The 19,518-nt window shown below is 34.3% G+C and overlaps 2 protein-coding genes and 1 pseudogene across 4 annotated transcripts; 1 reads left to right on the plus strand and 2 right to left on the minus strand.

Annotated features, from left to right (window-relative positions):
• Positions 1 to 130: 130 nt before the first annotated feature.
• LOC147545277 (putative 1-acyl-sn-glycerol-3-phosphate acyltransferase 4) lies at positions 131 to 3,901 on the minus strand. 2 transcript variants are annotated; one of them, XM_086673809.1, is made up of 4 exons: positions 3,551 to 3,901; positions 1,514 to 2,125; positions 975 to 1,105; positions 131 to 729 (listed from the first exon to the last, which is right to left on the minus strand). In XM_086673809.1, the coding sequence occupies exons 2-4, from the start codon at positions 2,083 to 2,085 to the stop codon at positions 284 to 286; spliced, it is 1,149 nt and encodes a 382-aa protein (XP_086529935.1). In that variant the 5' UTR covers positions 2,086 to 2,125; positions 3,551 to 3,901; the 3' UTR covers positions 131 to 283. The 2 variants fall into 2 exon arrangements, with proteins under 2 accessions (XP_086529935.1, XP_086529934.1); XM_086673808.1 differs by having other exon boundaries at positions 3,451 to 3,817.
• Positions 3,902 to 6,654: 2,753 nt separating this feature from the next.
• LOC147545278 (fatty acid elongase 3-like pseudogene) lies at positions 6,655 to 7,931 on the minus strand (annotated as a pseudogene).
• Positions 7,932 to 14,247: 6,316 nt separating this feature from the next.
• LOC147545279 (uncharacterized) lies at positions 14,248 to 16,094 on the plus strand. Of its 2 annotated transcripts, none has more exons than XM_086635055.1 (2): positions 14,248 to 14,590; positions 15,091 to 16,094. In XM_086635055.1, exon 2 carries the CDS (start codon positions 15,101 to 15,103, stop codon positions 15,800 to 15,802), a length of 702 nt encoding a protein of 233 aa, XP_086491181.1. In that variant the 5' UTR covers positions 14,248 to 14,590; positions 15,091 to 15,100; the 3' UTR covers positions 15,803 to 16,094. The 2 variants fall into 2 exon arrangements, with proteins under 2 accessions (XP_086491181.1, XP_086491182.1); XM_086635056.1 differs by having other exon boundaries at positions 14,264 to 14,590; positions 15,075 to 16,094.
• Positions 16,095 to 19,518: the final 3,424 nt, after the last annotated feature.

Consider the following 19,518-nt stretch of genomic DNA (forward strand, 5'->3'; position numbering starts at 1 on the left):
TATTCTTCGTCGTGGTTTCAATAATATTCTGATTGAACTCATAGTATAATTGTTTTCAGTCAATAGTACCTTATAGATTTGGAATCTTTACATCAGAATTAACATATTTGCCGTAGAATTGAAGAATATATATACAATGATGATATTCATTAAAATTAGTGCTTCAAAGAACTATAATCCAATAACAATAAGAATAATTAACTTTCATAATTTACATAAGCAGACTTCTTTATTCTGCTCTAATTGGAAAATAAAAGATACTAGACAAAATACAAATATCGTCCTACTCACTTGATTGTTTTTCGTGAAAAATGACTTTCAGAAACCCTAAAAGTGGCTTCGAACGAAAATTGAAGTAGGTTGCTGATGCAAGATATGCACAACTTAAAGCTATATAGATCTTAAACCAGTAGTATGAGAAGAAAGTTAGGTATATAAATATAGCTGTTAGAGTGATTACCACAGCAAAGTTAATTAAACACTTTGATATCGAGAGATCTCTTTCTGTCCCTTGATTAGGAAAATGGCCTTGAGCTACAAAATCAGAGAGAAGATTATCTTTTACGCGATATGCCTCGGTTAACCATTTAGAAGCTTCGTCTTCAGAGGTTGGAATGTTGTTGACGGGAACACGTCTCACATGAATGTGAACTTCAGATGGATCCACACCAAAAACATTGTCCATGAAGGAGGGGCATCGATACTTGTAACCGATAGTTATATCATAAACTGTGCACAAAAATTAGGAAGAAGTTATTGGGGGACGAAGGGCTCGTAATCCTAAATCAATTTGTTATACTGTAGTAGTCCTTAATTATTTCATACTTAGTTCCCGAGATAACCTTGACTCATATAAGACCATTCTTAGTAGTAAGGGAGTGAAAAAATGGACAATAACGTGAGACTTTTATTACGTCGCTTATTGAGTTACAAGCAATATAATAAATGGAGTCTTAACAAGTAAGCAGATCTACCTGCATCCAAAGAGGTCCTTAGGGTTTCCAAGCAGGCATAAAAACCTTTAGCTTTTGGACGAAGCACGTTCTTTAGGATAGGCAAGCCATTCTCAGCTGCATATTTTTGACTCCTTATACACTTCTCCTCCCTTCAGATAAAAAAGAAGAGATCAATGAGGTTTTAAGTACAAATACAACATTAATACATGAATGTCACAATATATATTTTGTTCAAAATGAAATAAACCAATTGAATATATGATCCGAGAGGCAGGGATGTAATAAGCTTCTAGGGTAACATATTAAGGAAAAAGTCGGACGAAGTTACGGTCTTATACTGTCCTCTGCACAAGAATCATATAGAAATATCAAACTTATAGGGGTAATTTTGTCACCTGCATCTTTTTCGGGTACCCAGATCACTATTCTTGTATTTTGGTCTGTTAGGGGTTGTTAACAATATTTTGCTTATTACGAAAGATGTATATAAATGTGTGTGTGTGTGTGTGTGTGTGTGTGATTCTGGCGTGAAAAAGAAATAAGTAATTGGAAATTACGTAAAATCGGTGCCTTCTGGGAAAAGAGCAAGCCACAGAGGATCTTGGGGATCAGTAAGGTTTGAGAGAATCTGGAGCATAACTTGTTCATCAACTTCCCATTTTCTCTCGACCGGAATAAACTCCAAAATATAAAAAGCCCAGCCGAAGACGGGTAGCTTCATTAAACTGCTCTTAAGAACATACTTGATATACCCTATTCGCCCTTTTCTCAAGGCAAGATCCCAAAGGTACATCCAGTCAACCTCAGTCCTATGGTTTGCTATAACTAGAACCCGTTCTCTATCTGGGACAGTTTCTCCGGAAAAAACAACCTTCGTCCTGTTTATTTTCTCGAAGAGAAACGGCCATAATGCTAGCCACATGCTGAAAATGAAGGACGAATATTTCCTGCTATAGTGTTTGCTGAAAAGTAGCAGTATAATTGTAGCCAAAGGAGCACAATAAACTAATATCATGAACGCTGTTAAAAGTATCACGGTTAAACACAATATACCCCTTAGCACCCTAAGAGGAGTTAGTTGACGGTGTTGCGGGCCATTGTTCGGGTTAAGGGATCTGCAAACCTCCATCTGCGCCTAGGAACCGTGTAGAGCCTCCCGTCGGGCTCGTCTACAGAAACTTCATACATGTTAGATAAAATGGTGTAGACTCACTTGAAATATCTCTAATTCCCAAACAGAAATAGGATAGTTGGCCAATCACTTTGGTTGGGTTGCAATTATTTGTACTGTTGTATACTTGTACTTGTACATAACAAGATATAAGAAATAAATAGCGTTAAGGTTCAATTGATCCCGTGAATTTGATATAAATGCTTGATTTTTAGTTTAAGCTAGACTCATGACAATAAGGCCCAGAGGTTAGGGGGTCCTTCGTGATACTCCACTCAGAAAAGGGATAAATTTGAGTGAAGGCCAAAGACGACAACGCTGAGAAATAAGAACAACATAAATGAATCGAGTAAACAAAGTTTTTGTTGAACTAACAATATCTAGAAATCTAGAATCTAGATAACCCTACTTACACGCTACAAATAGAGTAAGGGACTCATTCAGTAGGAGGTAGAAAAAGTTTTAGCCATGTAATCTAAGATATGGAAATTAAAGATGTGCCACTATATAGCACCATGACCGAATCTTGTCATTTTCTCATTAGAGAACCCAAAATTTTTTAGGCCTGTGTTGAGAAGTGCCAAAATCTAGGGAATGCCCAAATTTCACCTATCAGGCTAGTAGTCTAAAAGAATTCGTCAAGCAATTCGTTATTTCGGCCTTCGAGACTTTCCGACATATATGCTTTATATTCCCTAAGACTAAGCTTGATCTTTGGACGAATCTACTAAATAAGACACTTTTTAGGCTTTCAAGAATTAAAATTCAGGCCCTATTATGTTGGAACTATAAATGTGCAAGAAACACAAGTAATTGATCAACGAACAACAAAGATTTTCACTCTTCGGGTAATTGAACTACTTAATTTTAGGGTTTGTTTTACAGCAGAACTCGTCTCAGAAACCATTTTATTTGGGAAAAGCCATCCCAACATAGAGTCTGGATGATGAACCCAATGGGTACCCACACCTCATTATACACCATGTCCCCTTATTGTTAGACATAACCATAGTGTTCTAAACCCTAAAGTACATAACACTTGAAAATGGGGGCTTCCCCATGGCCCAATTCCTAGAATACAAGATCAAGAACCCTAATAAAATTCTCCCTAAAATCAGCAGAAACAAAATCACAAAAAAAAAAAAAATAAATAAAATAAAATACTTTAAAACCCAAACAAGTAAAATAAAAACAAACCCACATCCACAATATAGTAGATGATTTAATTGACATTAAAAGAGAACTTATTAAATCAAATCAATACTCCATAAGATATGCAAATTTCAAACTACTGAAATGAGAAAACAAACAAAAATAACTTACAAATTGTGTACAAGATCTAAAGGGGAAGTGAGAGACAATATGATGATGAGGTTTGTTCCTAGGGTTTACTAATATAAGTAGTGAAGTATAGAACCCGTACCCAGATGTAGATAGAAACTGGTTTCAGTTGTACCCATTTGGTTTGATTTATTTCTTTTCATATTGAATGCGGAAGAGGGTAAGTAGGTAAGATTATTGATGATTTAACACTGTTCCTGGTTGTTGGTTTCAACTCCCTCTCTGTCTCCCTTTCCTTCCTCGTGTTTTTTTTTAGATCTTCATAATTTAGTGTTTCTGGCCTCTTCCGATTTCGAGAATCTTGTAGATAGTAACTTCACAGTCTTCACGGATTGAGTAATCGGACTATTAAGAAGATCTCAGTAGTCTATGACCAATGAATGAGCAAAAGTGGATTAGTCAAACCAATAGCCTAACTAATCTCAACTTTGTCGATTTAGTTGACCGTCCCTAATAGAATAAGAAGTATTTAGGTCCTTTCACAAGTATGAAAAGACTAAAATAGGATCACCCCTTTGGGGAAAGCAGAAAAATATCCAGGAAAGACGGTGCAAAATTAAAAAAAATGCAAACCAAACGCAACCCAGAAGTCGTCCGCACAAAGTAGCCGGTCGGCTACTTCATTCTCTTCTCTCTCTCTCTTCTCTTTCTCTCTCTCTCCTGCCTCTCTCTCTTCTCTCCTTTCTCTCTCTCTAAATTCCGGCGAAGGGAATGGTCCCTTCGCCGGGACCGATCTGGACTCAATGAATACAGAACGAAACAGAAGATTAATCAAAAGAATCAAGGAATGGAATTGAATATTTACGAATAAGTTCCATTAGCGAGTTCGGTTAATGCTTGAAAAGCTAATCTTTTCCCATCTGCAATTTCTTAATAAATCATCGAGATTCAGAAATTGCAGGTTTAAACGAAGTTGATAATGAAAGAACTTCTTCTAAAGCTAGTGATGAAGAAGATAATGGTCTTACCAGAAAGAAACTTAGACTTTCTAAAGATCAATCTGCTTTTCTAGAAGAAAACTTCAAAGAACACAATACCCTCAACCCAGTAAGTTCATAACAAACCCTATCTAGTGAGAGAAAGTAGAGAGAGATTCCATGTTCTTAATTCTAACCCTTATTGTGTTCTTGTTTGTTTTATAAAACTGTAGAAACAAAAGATTGCTTTAGCAAAACAACTCCATCTAAGAGCAAGACAAGTTGAAGTCTGGTTTCAGAACCAGGTAATTTTCAATTTTGGGATTTTCAGAATTTTTCTTTTATGGGTTTTGATTAGATCTTGATTTTGATTTAATTTTGATTTGATTGAATTTTGAGAACAAAATTGAAGCAAACAGAGGTTGATTGTGAGAGCTTAAAAAACTTCTCATCCTTATCATATGCAACTTCCGGCAACAACTCTTACTATGTGCCCTTCTTGTGAGCGAGAAAATAAAGAGAAGAGTGAGAGGGTCGCCTGCGTTAATAGTAGAAGGCGCCGGGATTCGATGGAGGTCGCCGGAGTTTCAGTTGAAGCAGAGGAGAAGAAGAAAAAATAAAAAAAATTGAAAGGGTGATGTTTGGAGGAAACAAAAAAAGTTTTTTAGCCAAAATTTATTGCCCCGGAAACTTTGTTGATTTCCCCAAAACACTGACCCTAAAATATCTCTCTTCTTATTTGCTACATAAGCAATGAGATCACAAAATGAGGGGTTTTTTAATCATTTTTTTGTGATGCCGCCGCGTAGACTGAACCCACTCATCTAGTATTGCAACTTTTTCCGAAATAATTTTTGTCATTTGTTTGTTATACTTTTACACAATGAACAATTTGTCTAATATTTTGAGATTTTGAGGAACCGAACAATTGAATTGAATCAATCCGAGCCAAACAAAACTAGTTAGCCCGAACTTAATCGACCAAAATTTTAATTGGTGTGCTTTTAGCTGAAAAAAGATAATGTTCGACAACCCCCTCTCCCCTCCAATAAATAATAATGTTCATTATTTTCGTTGATCACTTCGATTATTGCATAATCGTGAATTTAACATGATATCTGAACAAGTTTATCATCGTGATTCAAGCTTCCACAAGTTCCAATATTTGTGTTAGTTTGTTATGATTTAATCATCGTGTAATCCTCTTCATAAAACATCAAAGGTTATCTGAGTTGCCAGAAGATGAAAAAGAAATGTAGTCCAAGTAGCATTGAACAAAAGAGAAAAAGAATGCCAAAAGGGAAGATTAGAGAGTTGCAAGATTACTAGTAAATTCATATATATATTTTGCTTCCTATATTAGTTAGGTGTTTTAGAAAACTATGAAATCGTAAATCACTCTATAAACATGGTCGAGTTCTACGTATTTATCATTCAGTTGTACACGCAGATAACATGATTAATCATACCTGTAAAATCACAGTTAATAAGATTAAAATAATATACCCGTTTAAAAATTCACTGTAGACGTAGATTGTGATCTTCCAACCAAACTAAGTTAAATATGTGTGCTATAATTTCAATTTACCTTTCAATTATCAAATAATCATACAAACTATCGAGATGGGGAAAAGAGAAAAATTAGGTGTTTTGTAGAACTTCCCTATATAATGTGAACAAGTATGCCTAACGACAACTCCACATGATATTTAGAGTGCAATGGCCAATCACCAAGAATGATCATCTCTGGTTCGGGAGTTACTATCGACTTTTTTTTTTTTTTGTTGAAGGAAACTATCGACTTGTAATAGTAACATTTTCTTTTTCTATATAACGGAGGGAAAAATAGTTGTCTACAAACCGTATCTCTCTAAATTCTACTGGACATATACTTCGACCACAATATCTACCGGAAAAAAAGTATCTAGGTTGTTTGTCAAGCTCCGTCAACCATATTTACAATTACAATACAAATAATTAGATACTCAATATCATGACGTGAAAATGTGCCCCTATAATTGTCGGAATCCCGAGTCATTATTTGAGATTGAACTCGTTAAATGCTTTTAGCACCGGAAAGTAAAGTTGAGGTCGAGATATTACATATGTGAAAAATACAAAAAATATATACAAACAAGATCTTGTGTGCACTTTAAAGATCTATGTTGGATCTATGTTGAGAAGTTTTAGTCCTCAATTAAATCATGTCTCACTTCAAAGAGATTTTACTAGTGTAAAAAAGTGTTAACAAATCAATTAGAAAAAAAGATTTAAAAGAGTGGAAATCTCAACATTAAATTATCATATATCAAAGTGATTTTTTTATACAAGAAGGGGTCTTTTTCTTATATTTTTCTAATTTTTCCCCCAACTAAGTTATAAGAGAAGAATTAAAAAGAAAAGTACAAACCAAAAACAGAGAGAAGAAAAATCAACCCAACCTAACCTTCAAAGTTCCTTTTCTTTAATCATCAAATTCTCCATCTTTTTCTTATCACTATTCATCTCTTCCATCTCTGAAACTGAATCAACTTCTTTCTTCCTAAAATACATCTTCAAATAGAAATTCATAAAAAGTAAAAGAATTACACCATTAAGAACAGAGTTAAAACCCCAAGCTCCAATTCCATTACACCCACCTTTGAAAAAATGCAATAACAAAACTCCAATATGACAAATCAAATTACAACCCAATAATAATACTTGACAATTCATCACAAATGGAAATGAAGATTTGGGTAATCCAATTCCAATCCAAAATCTATACCCATAAACAATCGAATTAATTAAAGACGTTAACGAAATCGCCACGACTTGAAAAGATTGTGAATATTCTAACCATAGAAAAGACATACAGAGTAAAATTGATTGATTGAATAACCGGAAAAATGTCAGTTTCCGGTACCGGAGAATTGAGAAAAATGTACGGAACAAGTGAAGAAATCTAGAGAGATAAAATATATAAGACCAGAAGAAAACTCTACCACTAGGTCTAGTTCCTAATGGGAAACAGAGGAACCATTGAAAAGGGGTTTTAGTTTTATTCCAAAACCAACGAGTTTCACGAATTTCTGAAACAGATGAGAATAAAATACCTATGAAAATGATGAGAGATATTAAAGACATGAAAAGAGAATGAAAAACAGGTATGGGTCCGAGTGGAATCGGTTTTTTGAATCGGAAAATTGATAGAATTAAACGAATGAAGAGAGAGAAAATGATGTAAGAAGCTATGGAAGTGAATAAGAATGACCAAGTTGAACCCCATGATTGACTATTGTTCCATCTGAATCCGATTATTGATGGATGATCTGATAACCAGTATGATATGATTTCCATAATCGTTTCTCCCATCTTCAAAACCTAAGAATCAATGGCTGGTCGAGATTTTTGCCGATTTTGATTGATGATTTCTTAGAGAGAGAAAGAGGGGGTTAGAGAGAGAAAGTGGTGAATTTTGGGGAATGGGGGGGGGGAGTAGCCGAAAAGGATGGGGGAATCCAGAAACAGGGAGAAGAATGACGGAAGGTGAAGAATTCGGGTTGGAATATTGAGACCAGAATGGGTTACTATAAATTTTGGCTTGGGGGCGCTTCCAGCAATAATTTTGGGGGTTCATAGAACAGCCCTTATGGTTGAGACTAGAAAGTCATGGTGAAGCAACCATTCCTTCCTTCATGTCAATCATGATGACTAACAATGTTGTATCTATTTCAACAAAAAAACAATGGTGTATCTATTATAATGCATTTTATATCAGTGTGAAATCTATATTGAAATTTTTCTTAAAAAAGATTACAAATCAAAAATTATTATGACGGACAAGAAAGACTATGAATTTACTAATATATTTCTCTCGACATTAGATATCAATGCCACATTCCAAAATCTTTATATTAGCATTACAACTGCCATCAGAGTATCAGACCCTAAGAGCATCTCCAATGCAAAACTTAAAATAAATTCTATTTGGCTTATGTGTTAAGTCTCAATTGAGTTTCTCTTTCCTATGTGGTTAATTTGAGTATCTCTAATTCAAGTCCTTCTCCAATGCAACACTCTAAAAAACTCTAATAGATACACATGTCAGAGCATCTCCAATGCAAAACTTAAAAAAAACTCTATTTGGCTTATGTGTTGAGTCTCAATTGAGATTCTCTTTCCTATGTGGCTAACTTGAGTGTCTCTAATTCAAGTCCTTCTCCAATGCAACACTCTAAAAAACTCTAATAGATACACATGTCATACATACATTTAATAGGAAAAAGTGGTTGAGAAAGAAAAACTTTCTATTGGTTCAAAAATTAAATTTGATGACTAGGACACTTAAGACTCTCAAAAGAGATCTCAAAAATAGAGTTTCTAGTTGAGACATCTTAAAACTTAATGCTTCCACATCAACTTAAGATCTCAATTGAGTTTTGCATTGGAGAGGTTTTTTCTCAAAAAAAATTCTAAAGTCCTAGGGGGCACTTAAGATTTTAAGATTGAGTCTTGCATTGGAGATGCTCTCACACATACATTTAATAGGAAAAAGTGGTTGAGAAAGAAAAGTTTCCTATTGGTCCAAAAATTAAATTTGATGACTAGGACACTTAAGACTCTCAAAAGAGATCTCAAAAATAGAGTTTCTAGTTGAGACATCTTAAAACTTAATGCTTCCACAACATCTTAAGATCTCAATTGAGTTTTGCATTGGAGATGTTTTTTCTCAAAAAAAACTCTAAAGTCCTAGGTGGCACTTAAGATTTTAAGATTGAGTCTTGCATTGGAGATGCTCTAAGGCCTATCATAAGAGGCCTAAAAGTCCACCTAATCTTTTGTTTTATTTAGTCTTATTACATAGATAAATCTCAATGTGGTGGACTCTTGAATGTCAGTAGTGAGATTTTTTACTGAAATACATTTCAAATGCAATATTTTAAAAATTTAAAAGTTACTTAATTGTTATTTCCTAGACAGTTAGTTTTTTTAGACGTTAAGTGGACAATTGAAGTTGTGAACATGAACCTCAAATATTACGTTTTCGAGAAGTTTTTTCTTTAGACATCTTAGAATTAAATGTTGCCACATCATTCTAAGACCTAACTAAATCTTAAGGAGTATTCTTTAATGAAACTAGGGTATATCTCGTGTCCTAGGGCACGAACACTTGTATCAATCAAATATTACGAAATTTATTGTTATATTTTATTGAGAGAGAGAGAGATTTTTATTAGTTACTATTATTTTTTTGTATTACTTTTTTGTTTCTTTTCTCTTAAATTAGTTATTATTCTATTGAGAGAGAGAGATTTCAAAAAAAATTTAACTCTTGAAATCTATTTTGTTATTTTATTTCTTAAATTAGTTATTTCATTTCTAAGAAGGAAACAATTATTGCTTTTTAAATAGGTAACTTTATTTCTACGAAGGACTATATTTTAAATTTTGAGTAGGGCTTCTAGACAATAACCTTTATTAAAAAAAGATGTTTGTCCCAGTTATCGTTTTCCCTTCTGTTTTATTTTCCACTGTTTGATAAGAATACGAAAGTGAGAAAGTTGAATTCCGTTAAAAAAACTTAAGAAAATAACTTAAATCTTTTTACCTCCCTCCCCCCCCCCCCCCCAATAGGTGGTAAAATTGATTTCCCACGCTCATTTCCTCGTGTCTCTCTCTCTCTCTCTTTCTTCATTCTCTCATACTGTAACTCTCTCTTTTCGTCTCTCTTCTCTCGTCCTCTCTCTCCATATCTCCTCGGCATCTCTCTCTCCATGTCTCCTCTGTATCTCTCTCGTACTCTCTCTCCATATCCTCTCTTCCAGTTACTCTTTCTCTCCATCTCTTTCAGAGTAATTCTTATCATGACTACGTCTATTAACATGAGATGCATTCTAATTCATGAAATTTATAATAGTTTTCTCTCTATGACTCTTATTGTTATCTCTTTTCATTCAAAGATCATCATAAACTACTACTATACCAAATCTTAACAACACCGAAATAATTTCATTCTTGTTTTTAAAATCCTGTAAAAAATACAATACCTAGAGAAGTTCACAAGGATTAACGATTTTGCTTGTAGCGTTGGCTTTGATTGCATTAGTTAATGTCCGTGATCTGTTTGCACATATGGCCGAGATTGATCATAGACTGCAGTTAATGAGAAACCCTAAATTGATTTAGGGAAAACAAGCCCTAGGCCGTGTTGTCTCTAAAAATCCATTTGGGGGAGAGAATGACCCAAAATTCTAAAGGCGCACTCGTAAAAGTCTAACAACACACAATTCTAAAAGCACTCTCCTAGTTTTCCTACATTCCTACCAAACAGTTAAACTTGATTTCCCATTTGAAAATGAATAATTTCTTTCCCACAAGAAATACTTGATTTTCACACCTAAATGTTTTCCCATGTATCAAACGAATCATGGGTTAGAGGTCCAAAAACAAGGTCCTAAGTAGTGATAATAGTCCACCATCCTCCAAAATGTAGCAAGTCCAAAAATAAATTAAAAACCCACTTCTAGTCCAAATGAAGATCCCAATGCACCAAATCTCATCTCTAGGCAAAAAGTTTTTTCCCTTCTTCCAACTTTACCCCTCTATGTATACAAAGTCATTTATGTATTCAACATTTCTAAATAGTTCATTACCTATTTTTTCAAACGCTTAAAACATAAAGTGACTAACTAGTATGTATTACACACTAAAATATGCATTATACAAACTACCAGATGCAATATACTAGCATTGAATTAGAAATGAATTTCTTCATCAAAAAAATAAAGAATTAGAAATGAATTACATATAAGATTAATACAAATTCATTTTTGTACTCAGCATTTTTAATAGTTTTGAACCTATTTTTTCAGATGCTTAGAACCTAAAGTCATTGAATAGTATGAATTACACACTTAAAAGTGCATTGTACAAACTACCCGATACAATATACAAATATTGAATTAAAAATGCATTACATTTAAGATTCATACAAAGTCATTTATGCGTAGTTCGTAACCTAATTTTTCAGATGCTAAAAACCTAAGTTACACATTTGAAAAAGTATTGTACAAACTACTAGACGCAATATATAAACTACTAGATGCAAATATCCAACATACAAACTACCAGATGTATAAAATCTTTTGACTGAAGGTATTTTGAGCATGTTGAACAAAGGACTAAAAACCAATAGATCTTTATGGGTGAACCTTAGATCAGATTTTCCTTCACTTTTGGACTTCCATTTCATGACACCTTTTTTAAATTGAATTTTAGATTAAACATACTTTTCTTTCAACAAAAAAAGATTAGACATACTTTAAGTATCATTTATCAAGGGCATATTGAGCAAGATTTGACCATTAGGTTGAGAAAAGAGAGAGTATAGGATTATATAATAGCACGTTCAGCAAACCCAAGTAGGATTTGTTGGCAAGAAGATTTGACTATTAAAAGGATTCACCTTTTCAGACTTCCTTGCTCCCAAATAATAATTCTATTCAAATAGGTTTAATTTAATGGGTAATCTAGTTGTTGATTCTCTTTATTTTTATCACATATTTTAATTGGATGATACTAAATGCTATAATAGTTTGAAAATATTGGGAATTAGAGATTAAGAAAACTATTACTCTATCTAAAAAAACGGCTCAAATTCAGCTAGAATCTAACGTGAAAGACAAATTTTCGCTCAAGTTTTTTCTCTTTCTCGGCTTGGGCATTTTTCAGACGTTTACTTCGGATTTAGATTGAGTTTTAGCTTTTTTTTTCTCAAGCAACATATAACCGTTGAATCGAATATACTTAACTCAGACAAAATACTTCTATGCATGAGAAATAAAGATCACTTCAAAACTTCAACTCTACGACACATTAGCAATGGTTCCAGTACGCGAACCATATGGACAACCAACTTGACGTTGTACCTATACTGCTAGAATTTTGTATTTCAATCTTTCGGTCCTGAATTGATTAATTCAATTGTTTTGAATAATTAAATATTAAAACAATGATTTAACTCTCAGAGCATACAAGGACAATTTGAAAAAAAATAAAATAAAATTGGACAACAAAAAAAAAAGAGTTCTTGCAACAAAAATTGGGTAATGGATCGAGTATGAGTCAGTACCCACCCTAATGTTATTATGTTAGTAGCCTTGATTGTATTTGGGTTCTGGGTCAGGGCAATATTCACCTAATGTTAGTGGCTTCTGTGTAGTCATTTTCAAAAGGAAAATGTTGAGAAATGATTCAAATTCCAGCGTCAGTCAAAACTAAAAAGATAAATAGTGGAAAGAAGTAGAGCAAAAGTGGTGTAAAATCGAATCAAACCTCTCAATTTTATTCTCAGTTTACTTTCTTAGATGAACCGAATGGATCCTCCCCACCACCGCGGTTGGACCTAATTCAACGCCTTTTTCAATTTATTCACTCTTTGTATATTGATTGTGTTCCGAAATAAAATGACCACCCAGTGGCCGTAAAAAGACCCGATCTTTATGCTATAAACAAGCAGCTTTTTAGTTTGACTAAGGGCCAATGACCTAAACAAAACCAAGCTAAGAAAAAAGTCTCGAATTATGTAAACTTCCCTAATTTATTATTGGGGTATTTCCCAAATGACCCCCAATTTTGTAACCAGCTTCCTGCCTAGCCTCCTACTTTATCAATAATTTCTATATGACCCACTTTTTTCGCTATCGTTAACCAGTCATCATTTATCTCTCCTCCATCTCATCGCCTCTCTCTGGCACCTCATCTTCTCGCCACTTCATCGTCTTCTCCGGCAAGGTCGCCGGCCAGCCAATTTTCAGGCCAGCGTCCTTCAAACATTTAAAAAACGTATTTTTTTCCTCTCTTTCTCTCCCTAAAAGAAATCTTTTTTTCTCTCACATTTCTTTCTCTCTCTAATTTTTTTTCTCTCACCTTTCTTTCTCTCTCTAGATATGGTTCTTCAAGAACCAGATCTGACCTTGAAGAAGTTCTTTGGTCGGCGACCTTGCCGGAGAAGACGATGAGGTGGCAGAGAGATGCGATGAGATGGAGGTGAGATAAATGATGATTGGTTAACGGAAAGTTAACGGTAATTGAAAAAGTAAGCCATATGGGAATTATTGATAAAGTAGGGGGCTAGACATGAAGCTGGTCACAAAGTTGGGAATTATTGATAAGGTCAACTGGTGCTTGTTTAAAAAGGTGGGGAATTTGGAACATAAAGAAAAATCTTCGGGCATAAAAACTTAGTCAATCAAGATTGACTTAGGAGACATATTTTATTTTTAGCTCAAAATTTTAATTTATTGAACATTGCTCCCTAATCTTCATCTTCTCTCTTTTTTCTTGTTCTCATGTTGCTCTCTCTCCCACTGTCTATCATTCTCTCCCACTATCTTTCTCTTTTGCTCTCAATGTTTATCTATTTTGCCGTTCTCTCTCTAGATCTCTTTTCTCTCTTTCGTTGTAGATCTCTCTCGACATATATATATCTCCTAGATTTCTGCCTCTCTCCCCGCCTCTATCTCTCTCTTGTGGTCTCAAGTCTTTGTAGATGTAGAGATCTCAGATTGTGAGAGATAGACAATGAAAATCAAAAGATAAAGATAGAGCAAGAGAACGAGAGAATTCTTGAGTACGAAGATGAAAGAGAGATAGTGAGAGACAATGGGGAAAAGAGAGAAGATGAAAATCACGGGCGAAGTTTAACCAAGTAAATTTTTAGAGTAAAAAACTAATTACTCCCTTAACTTGGTCTTTACGGTTCTACAGACTTTTGTTTTATTCCCCAAAGTCGTGGTCTTAAAAAACACCAATAGTTTGCAGATATTTTGAAAAACATTACGGATGCTAATATAGCCACATACTTATACCACATCCCACTAGGTTGATGAACCATTGAATGTGGCTGTGGGGAGACTTGGAGACTATGACAGGTTTTAGAATTAAATTCTCATTATATGCTCTAACCAGTAGTGTTATTATTAACATAATCAAAATTTTATACCGTTGGATATTAATCTCCTAGTTAACCATCTTAAAATCAACGGCTAAAATGTGAATCTTAATTTAATACCGTAGTTCGAACATATTAACCTTAAAAGTTTATTTTAGTAAACAATGGCGAAAGTCGTCTGGTATCTTCCGTTGAAAATTGAGATTTCATTCATTTCATCTTCACCTAAATTCACGAGTAAAATAGATCAGCTTCCGATCAATTAGTCAAGGTCAGTTGTTTCTCTCTCTCTCTAGATCTATTTGTATTTTGATTTCTCTCTCTAGATCTGTTACTTGTGTGGGAAAATTTGTGATGTTTCTTGGTTCTATTGATTTATTTTCTTTAGATAGTTCTTATAACTTCATGAAATATTCTGGTTTCGATTTTAAGATTTCTGGGTATCTTTGAATTCGTTGATTCATATTAGGGGTTTCTTAAGATATTAGGGTTTCAGGATTGTATCCAGATCTCTTAAGTTTTATTTCTTGATACACTAATTATTTGATCATTTAAAAATGAAATTCATTGACATAATCCAGATTGAGGTCCCTAATTACTGTAAATTTTGGGGGATAATTTAATCTTAACAACAATTATAATGATTTTTTTTTGTTATATGACCCAGATTGGGGTTCCTATTAATTAGAGTAGTTTCTAGGGTAAATTAGATCTCTGGTTGTAAATCTGAGTCTTGAATAGTTCTCTTGATATAGGATTTTATTTTGTTAGGTTTTGAGAAATGGATAATGAGTTTGGGGATTCAACAAACATACCACCACCACAAAACCCATCTTGTTCAGGAAATGGTAGCAATGATGCAGGTAGCTTTGAATGCAATATTTGTTTCGAGCTTGCTCAAGATCCGATTGTGACACTCTGTGGTCATCTTTTTTGTTGGCCATGTCTGTATAAATGGCTCCATATTCACTCCCATTCACAGGAATGTCCTGTTTGTAAAGCCCTTATAGAGGAAGAGAAATTGGTTCCTCTTTATGGAAGAGGAAAAACCCCGACGGATCCGAGGTCTAAATCTATCCCTGGTGTTCACATTCCTAATCGTCCGTCAGGTCAAAGACCTGAAACCGCTCCTCCTCCAGATCCAAACCATTTTCATCATCATCATCATCATAATCATAATGGGTTTGGATTCAGAGGTGGGTTTGCACCAATGGGAAACGCTAGGTTTGGGAATTTCACACTTTCTGCAGCTTTTGGTGGTTTGATTCCTTCGCTTTTTAATCTTCAAGTTCACGGGTTCCCTGATACTTCAATGTATGGATCAACTGCTGGTTACCCGTATGGTTTTTCGAATTCATTTCATGGTGGGCATACCCATGGTTTCCCACAACCTACTACTCAAGGACAACAGGCAGATTCGTATTTGAAGATGCTTCTTTTGATGGTTGGTGTCTTTGTGATTCTTGCTCTGATTTGTTCTTAGATTGTACGACTGGAAAAGCTCAAAAATTGGATTCACATCTTTCATCTCTAGTTCTTGCCCGCATCTTTTCTGTAAGTCTACTAGTTTATCACTTTATCGAGTTTTATTAGTAATGAGAAATGTTCATATGATACTTTACTGTTTTCTTTCTGCTAGTTGTGTTACCCTGTGTGGCCGTGATTTTCTTCTTCACCGTCTTCTCCTTCTCTCTAATGTATATATATGTTACTTATCTGTATTAGATGATCGAGTGAACTAGACGATATATAACAATAACGTGGCTTTCTTTTTATATGAACGTTTCGAGTCATCTGAGCCAAATTAGTGTTGACTTTGGAGTGATATGTCACAAGTCCTTTTGTTTTGTTCTTTATTTATGGTACTGATAGAATCTTTGATATATGAGAAAGCTCTTTCATCTATTAAATTAGTTTCAGATAAGATATTGAGTCAGAGATTCAACTAGTTGAAATTTCTGAAATTGTCTGGGTACCAGCAAATTGAGTTTGCTGACCTAGTTTTTGATTTAACCTGAGCCTGCTAGTCTTACATCATCTTCTTCAACAATTCCTTTGGATCTCAGAGAAGTAGAGTAAAATGGAGTTTCGAATTTGAAGGTTGAATTATGAATTCCTTCATACAAGTCATTTGAGTTGCACCCTAAATCCACTCTAGATAACCTACCAAACAAGAGAAATCCAAACCTCCCATCATTCTGCCAACAAAATTTACCCAACCTAAGGGCTAAGAGACCCGAGACCTGAGACCCTTGAAGGAGGTTTCACTTGGCAATTGTGGCTGGTGGCGAAGGCCATAAAGAGCTTCATTGATCCGAGACTTATGGGCCTTACCTGTTTGAGAAATTAGTTTTGCATTTGGAAATATTTATCTGCATTTTATGTCTGATCTGGGTCGGAGAATCAACCCAAAAGTTCTGGTTTGGTTACAAAGATTCAAACATAAGAGCATCTCCCATGCAACACTCAACAAAAACTCAATTAATCCAATGTGTCAAGTATGAGTTGAGTTTCTCTTTCCTAGGTTACACTATTGAGATACTCAATTTAAAATTCATCTCCAATGCAACACTCAAAAAAACTCAACATTTACTTTAGATTTACTTTTGGTCTTATTTTAATATATAAAATGTTGATATGGACCAATTGAGATACAACAATAAATGTTGAGATACTCAAAAGAAAATTCAACAATTGAGTTTTCTTTTGAGTTGTTGAATTTTCTTTTGAGTATCTCAATATTTATTGTTGCCACATCATATTGAGACTCTATTTGAGTGTGTTGCATTGGAGAGTGTTTTTTGTCAAAAACTCAAATAGTTCTATGTGTCAAATTGAGTTTTGTAAGTTGAGTGTTGCATTGGAGATGCTCTTAAAAGGACACTCTAAGTTTAGTTTAGAGTATCCTCTTGAGTTTCTCTAAGTGCCACATAGGCAAATCAATTAGTTTTTAAACTAAAATATACGTTTTTAGAGTTTCTCTTGAGTGTTGCATTGGAGATGGTTTTGAAATAGAGTGTCTCTAAATGGCCAAATAGGAAAGAGACCATTTAGAGATTCATTTTTCACACTTGACACATAGGATTTTTAGAGTTTTTCTCGAGTCTTGCATTAGAGATGCTCTGATGTGGACCAATTGAGATACAATTGTTGAGTTTTCTTTTGAGTATCTAAACATTTATTGTTACCACATCATATTGAGACTCTAGTTGAGTGTTGCATTGGAGAGTGTTTTTTGTCAAAACTCAAGTAGTCCCATGTGTCAAATTGAGTTTGGTAAGTTGAGTGTTGCATTGGAGATGCTCTAATAGAACTCTCTTGGCGGTTACTTGAAGTTTGTAAGGACAATTCAGAATAAATTGGTAGTATTTTGATAGGGCATAACTCGTGTCCAGTAGGCACTGACAGTTATGTAATCTCAGCCATCGCAGCTAAGTTTGGGAGGAATAATCTGAACCATTTAAGATAAGTTTCGGAGGTATGATCTCAACTTGTGGAGATCAGTGTAGGAAATGTAATTTGAGAGTTACAATTTTAGTCACTGAAGATGAGTGTGATTATGAAAATGTTACTCTCCTCTCTTATTATATAGATGAAAAAAAATGGTTACGTGATTCTCATACTATTAAACAACAATGGTTAGTTGGATTTTAAACGGCATTACGTGTAATCTTGCTACAATATCAAAATGTCAAAATATAACCAACAACTTCCGGGTTTTTTTTTTTGATTTGAAACCATTAAAATCATATTTCATTCATAACTTTGGGTTGTAGTGGTAAGAGGTTTATTCTTCTACTTTAGACGTTAAAGTTCGAGACACGCTGACTATTCAAAAAATAGGTCAAATATCAAATCATAACGAAGGTCAAATCATGACATTATGGATAATACTAAAGAGTAGATATGCCTTTATGAACACACTATAAAACAATATCTTAAAGTTTTAACAAATGACTTTGACAGATAGCTACAAAATATATAGGTGTTAACAAAGCCAACAACCACAAACAATGTAAACTTGTGCTGAGGTACAATGAGAATCATTAAAAATCTGAATCTCATGATATACGACTTGCCCTAAAATATTGGGCAACATTGATGGTTTCTCGAAAAAGTCAGGTCAGGTGAAACTTTCACTTGGATTAATTGGTGATCCATACCACCTGTCTAATTAAGACAAAAAGAGAGAGAAGTAGTTTAAATCAAAGATGTGAATAGTGGTGTTTGTTGCCATTGCAACCGTCAAAGTCACACATCTAACTCAACAACCTGTCTCGATTTCTTTGGTTCCAAGTGTATGATATTGTGATCGCTTTCTGCACAACGAAAAAGGCGTAAAGCCGTAAATAATTATGTAAGGAGATTCAGATTAAAGATTTTAGGGGAAGAAAGGCTCATATCTGCTATCTATAGTACAAACTTAACTCCCAATGCCATAAAAGTTGGACATATAAAATAAATAAAAAATAAGTTAAGATGTGCAGAATCATAATCTCACGTATATATATGGTTGTCATAGTAGTCTTTTTCAAGTTGGGGCTCTTCTATCTCATCAAAAAAAAAAAAAGTTGGGGCTCTTCTCATGTGGTTTCCTATTCTAAAAAGAAAACCAAGAATCAAAGAGAGTTTTCTCGCCACTTTAAATCAATGGTACGTGAGTTCCTTAACTATATATTTTTGGTAGAAGGTATAAGTTTAGCTATAGGTTGCATGGAGTGATTTCTATCAATATGATCACTCACTTATTTCGGTACCTCAGATAAAGTTATATGTAGGCGGAAAAGGTATTCGCCTGTATACTGGAATGCACAGTTATTTCGGTACCTAGTAGAAACTAACTCTAAAGGCCATATAGATTAATCAATCTCAATCTATTTATATATGAAAGTAATAAGTTAATCTTCGTTTGCCCCCAGACGTGCTCAACTCATGTTTTGTATCGTCCTAGACATGCACCCATGCGCAGTGTGGGTCTTGTGAGCTTAACAAGTGTGTTTTTCGATACGATTGGATATGTCCATCACACGTGGACCTAAATTCTGATGACATGTTAATGTTGTGGTCGTCCAACTTATATGTATTATATTTTTAGTTACCATGATACTTTTTTTTTTCATGTGAGACTATTCTCACATGGTGTCATATTTAAAAAAATCAAAGAGAAACTGTGTCTCGTTACTTAAAATCAAGTGCTAG

The sequence above is a fragment of the Eschscholzia californica genome, unplaced genomic scaffold (assembly GCF_041429995.1).
Source record: "Eschscholzia californica isolate CP2 unplaced genomic scaffold, dmEscCali1.0.p SCAF_4, whole genome shotgun sequence".
Classification (NCBI taxonomy): Eukaryota; Viridiplantae; Streptophyta; class Magnoliopsida; order Ranunculales; family Papaveraceae; genus Eschscholzia; species Eschscholzia californica.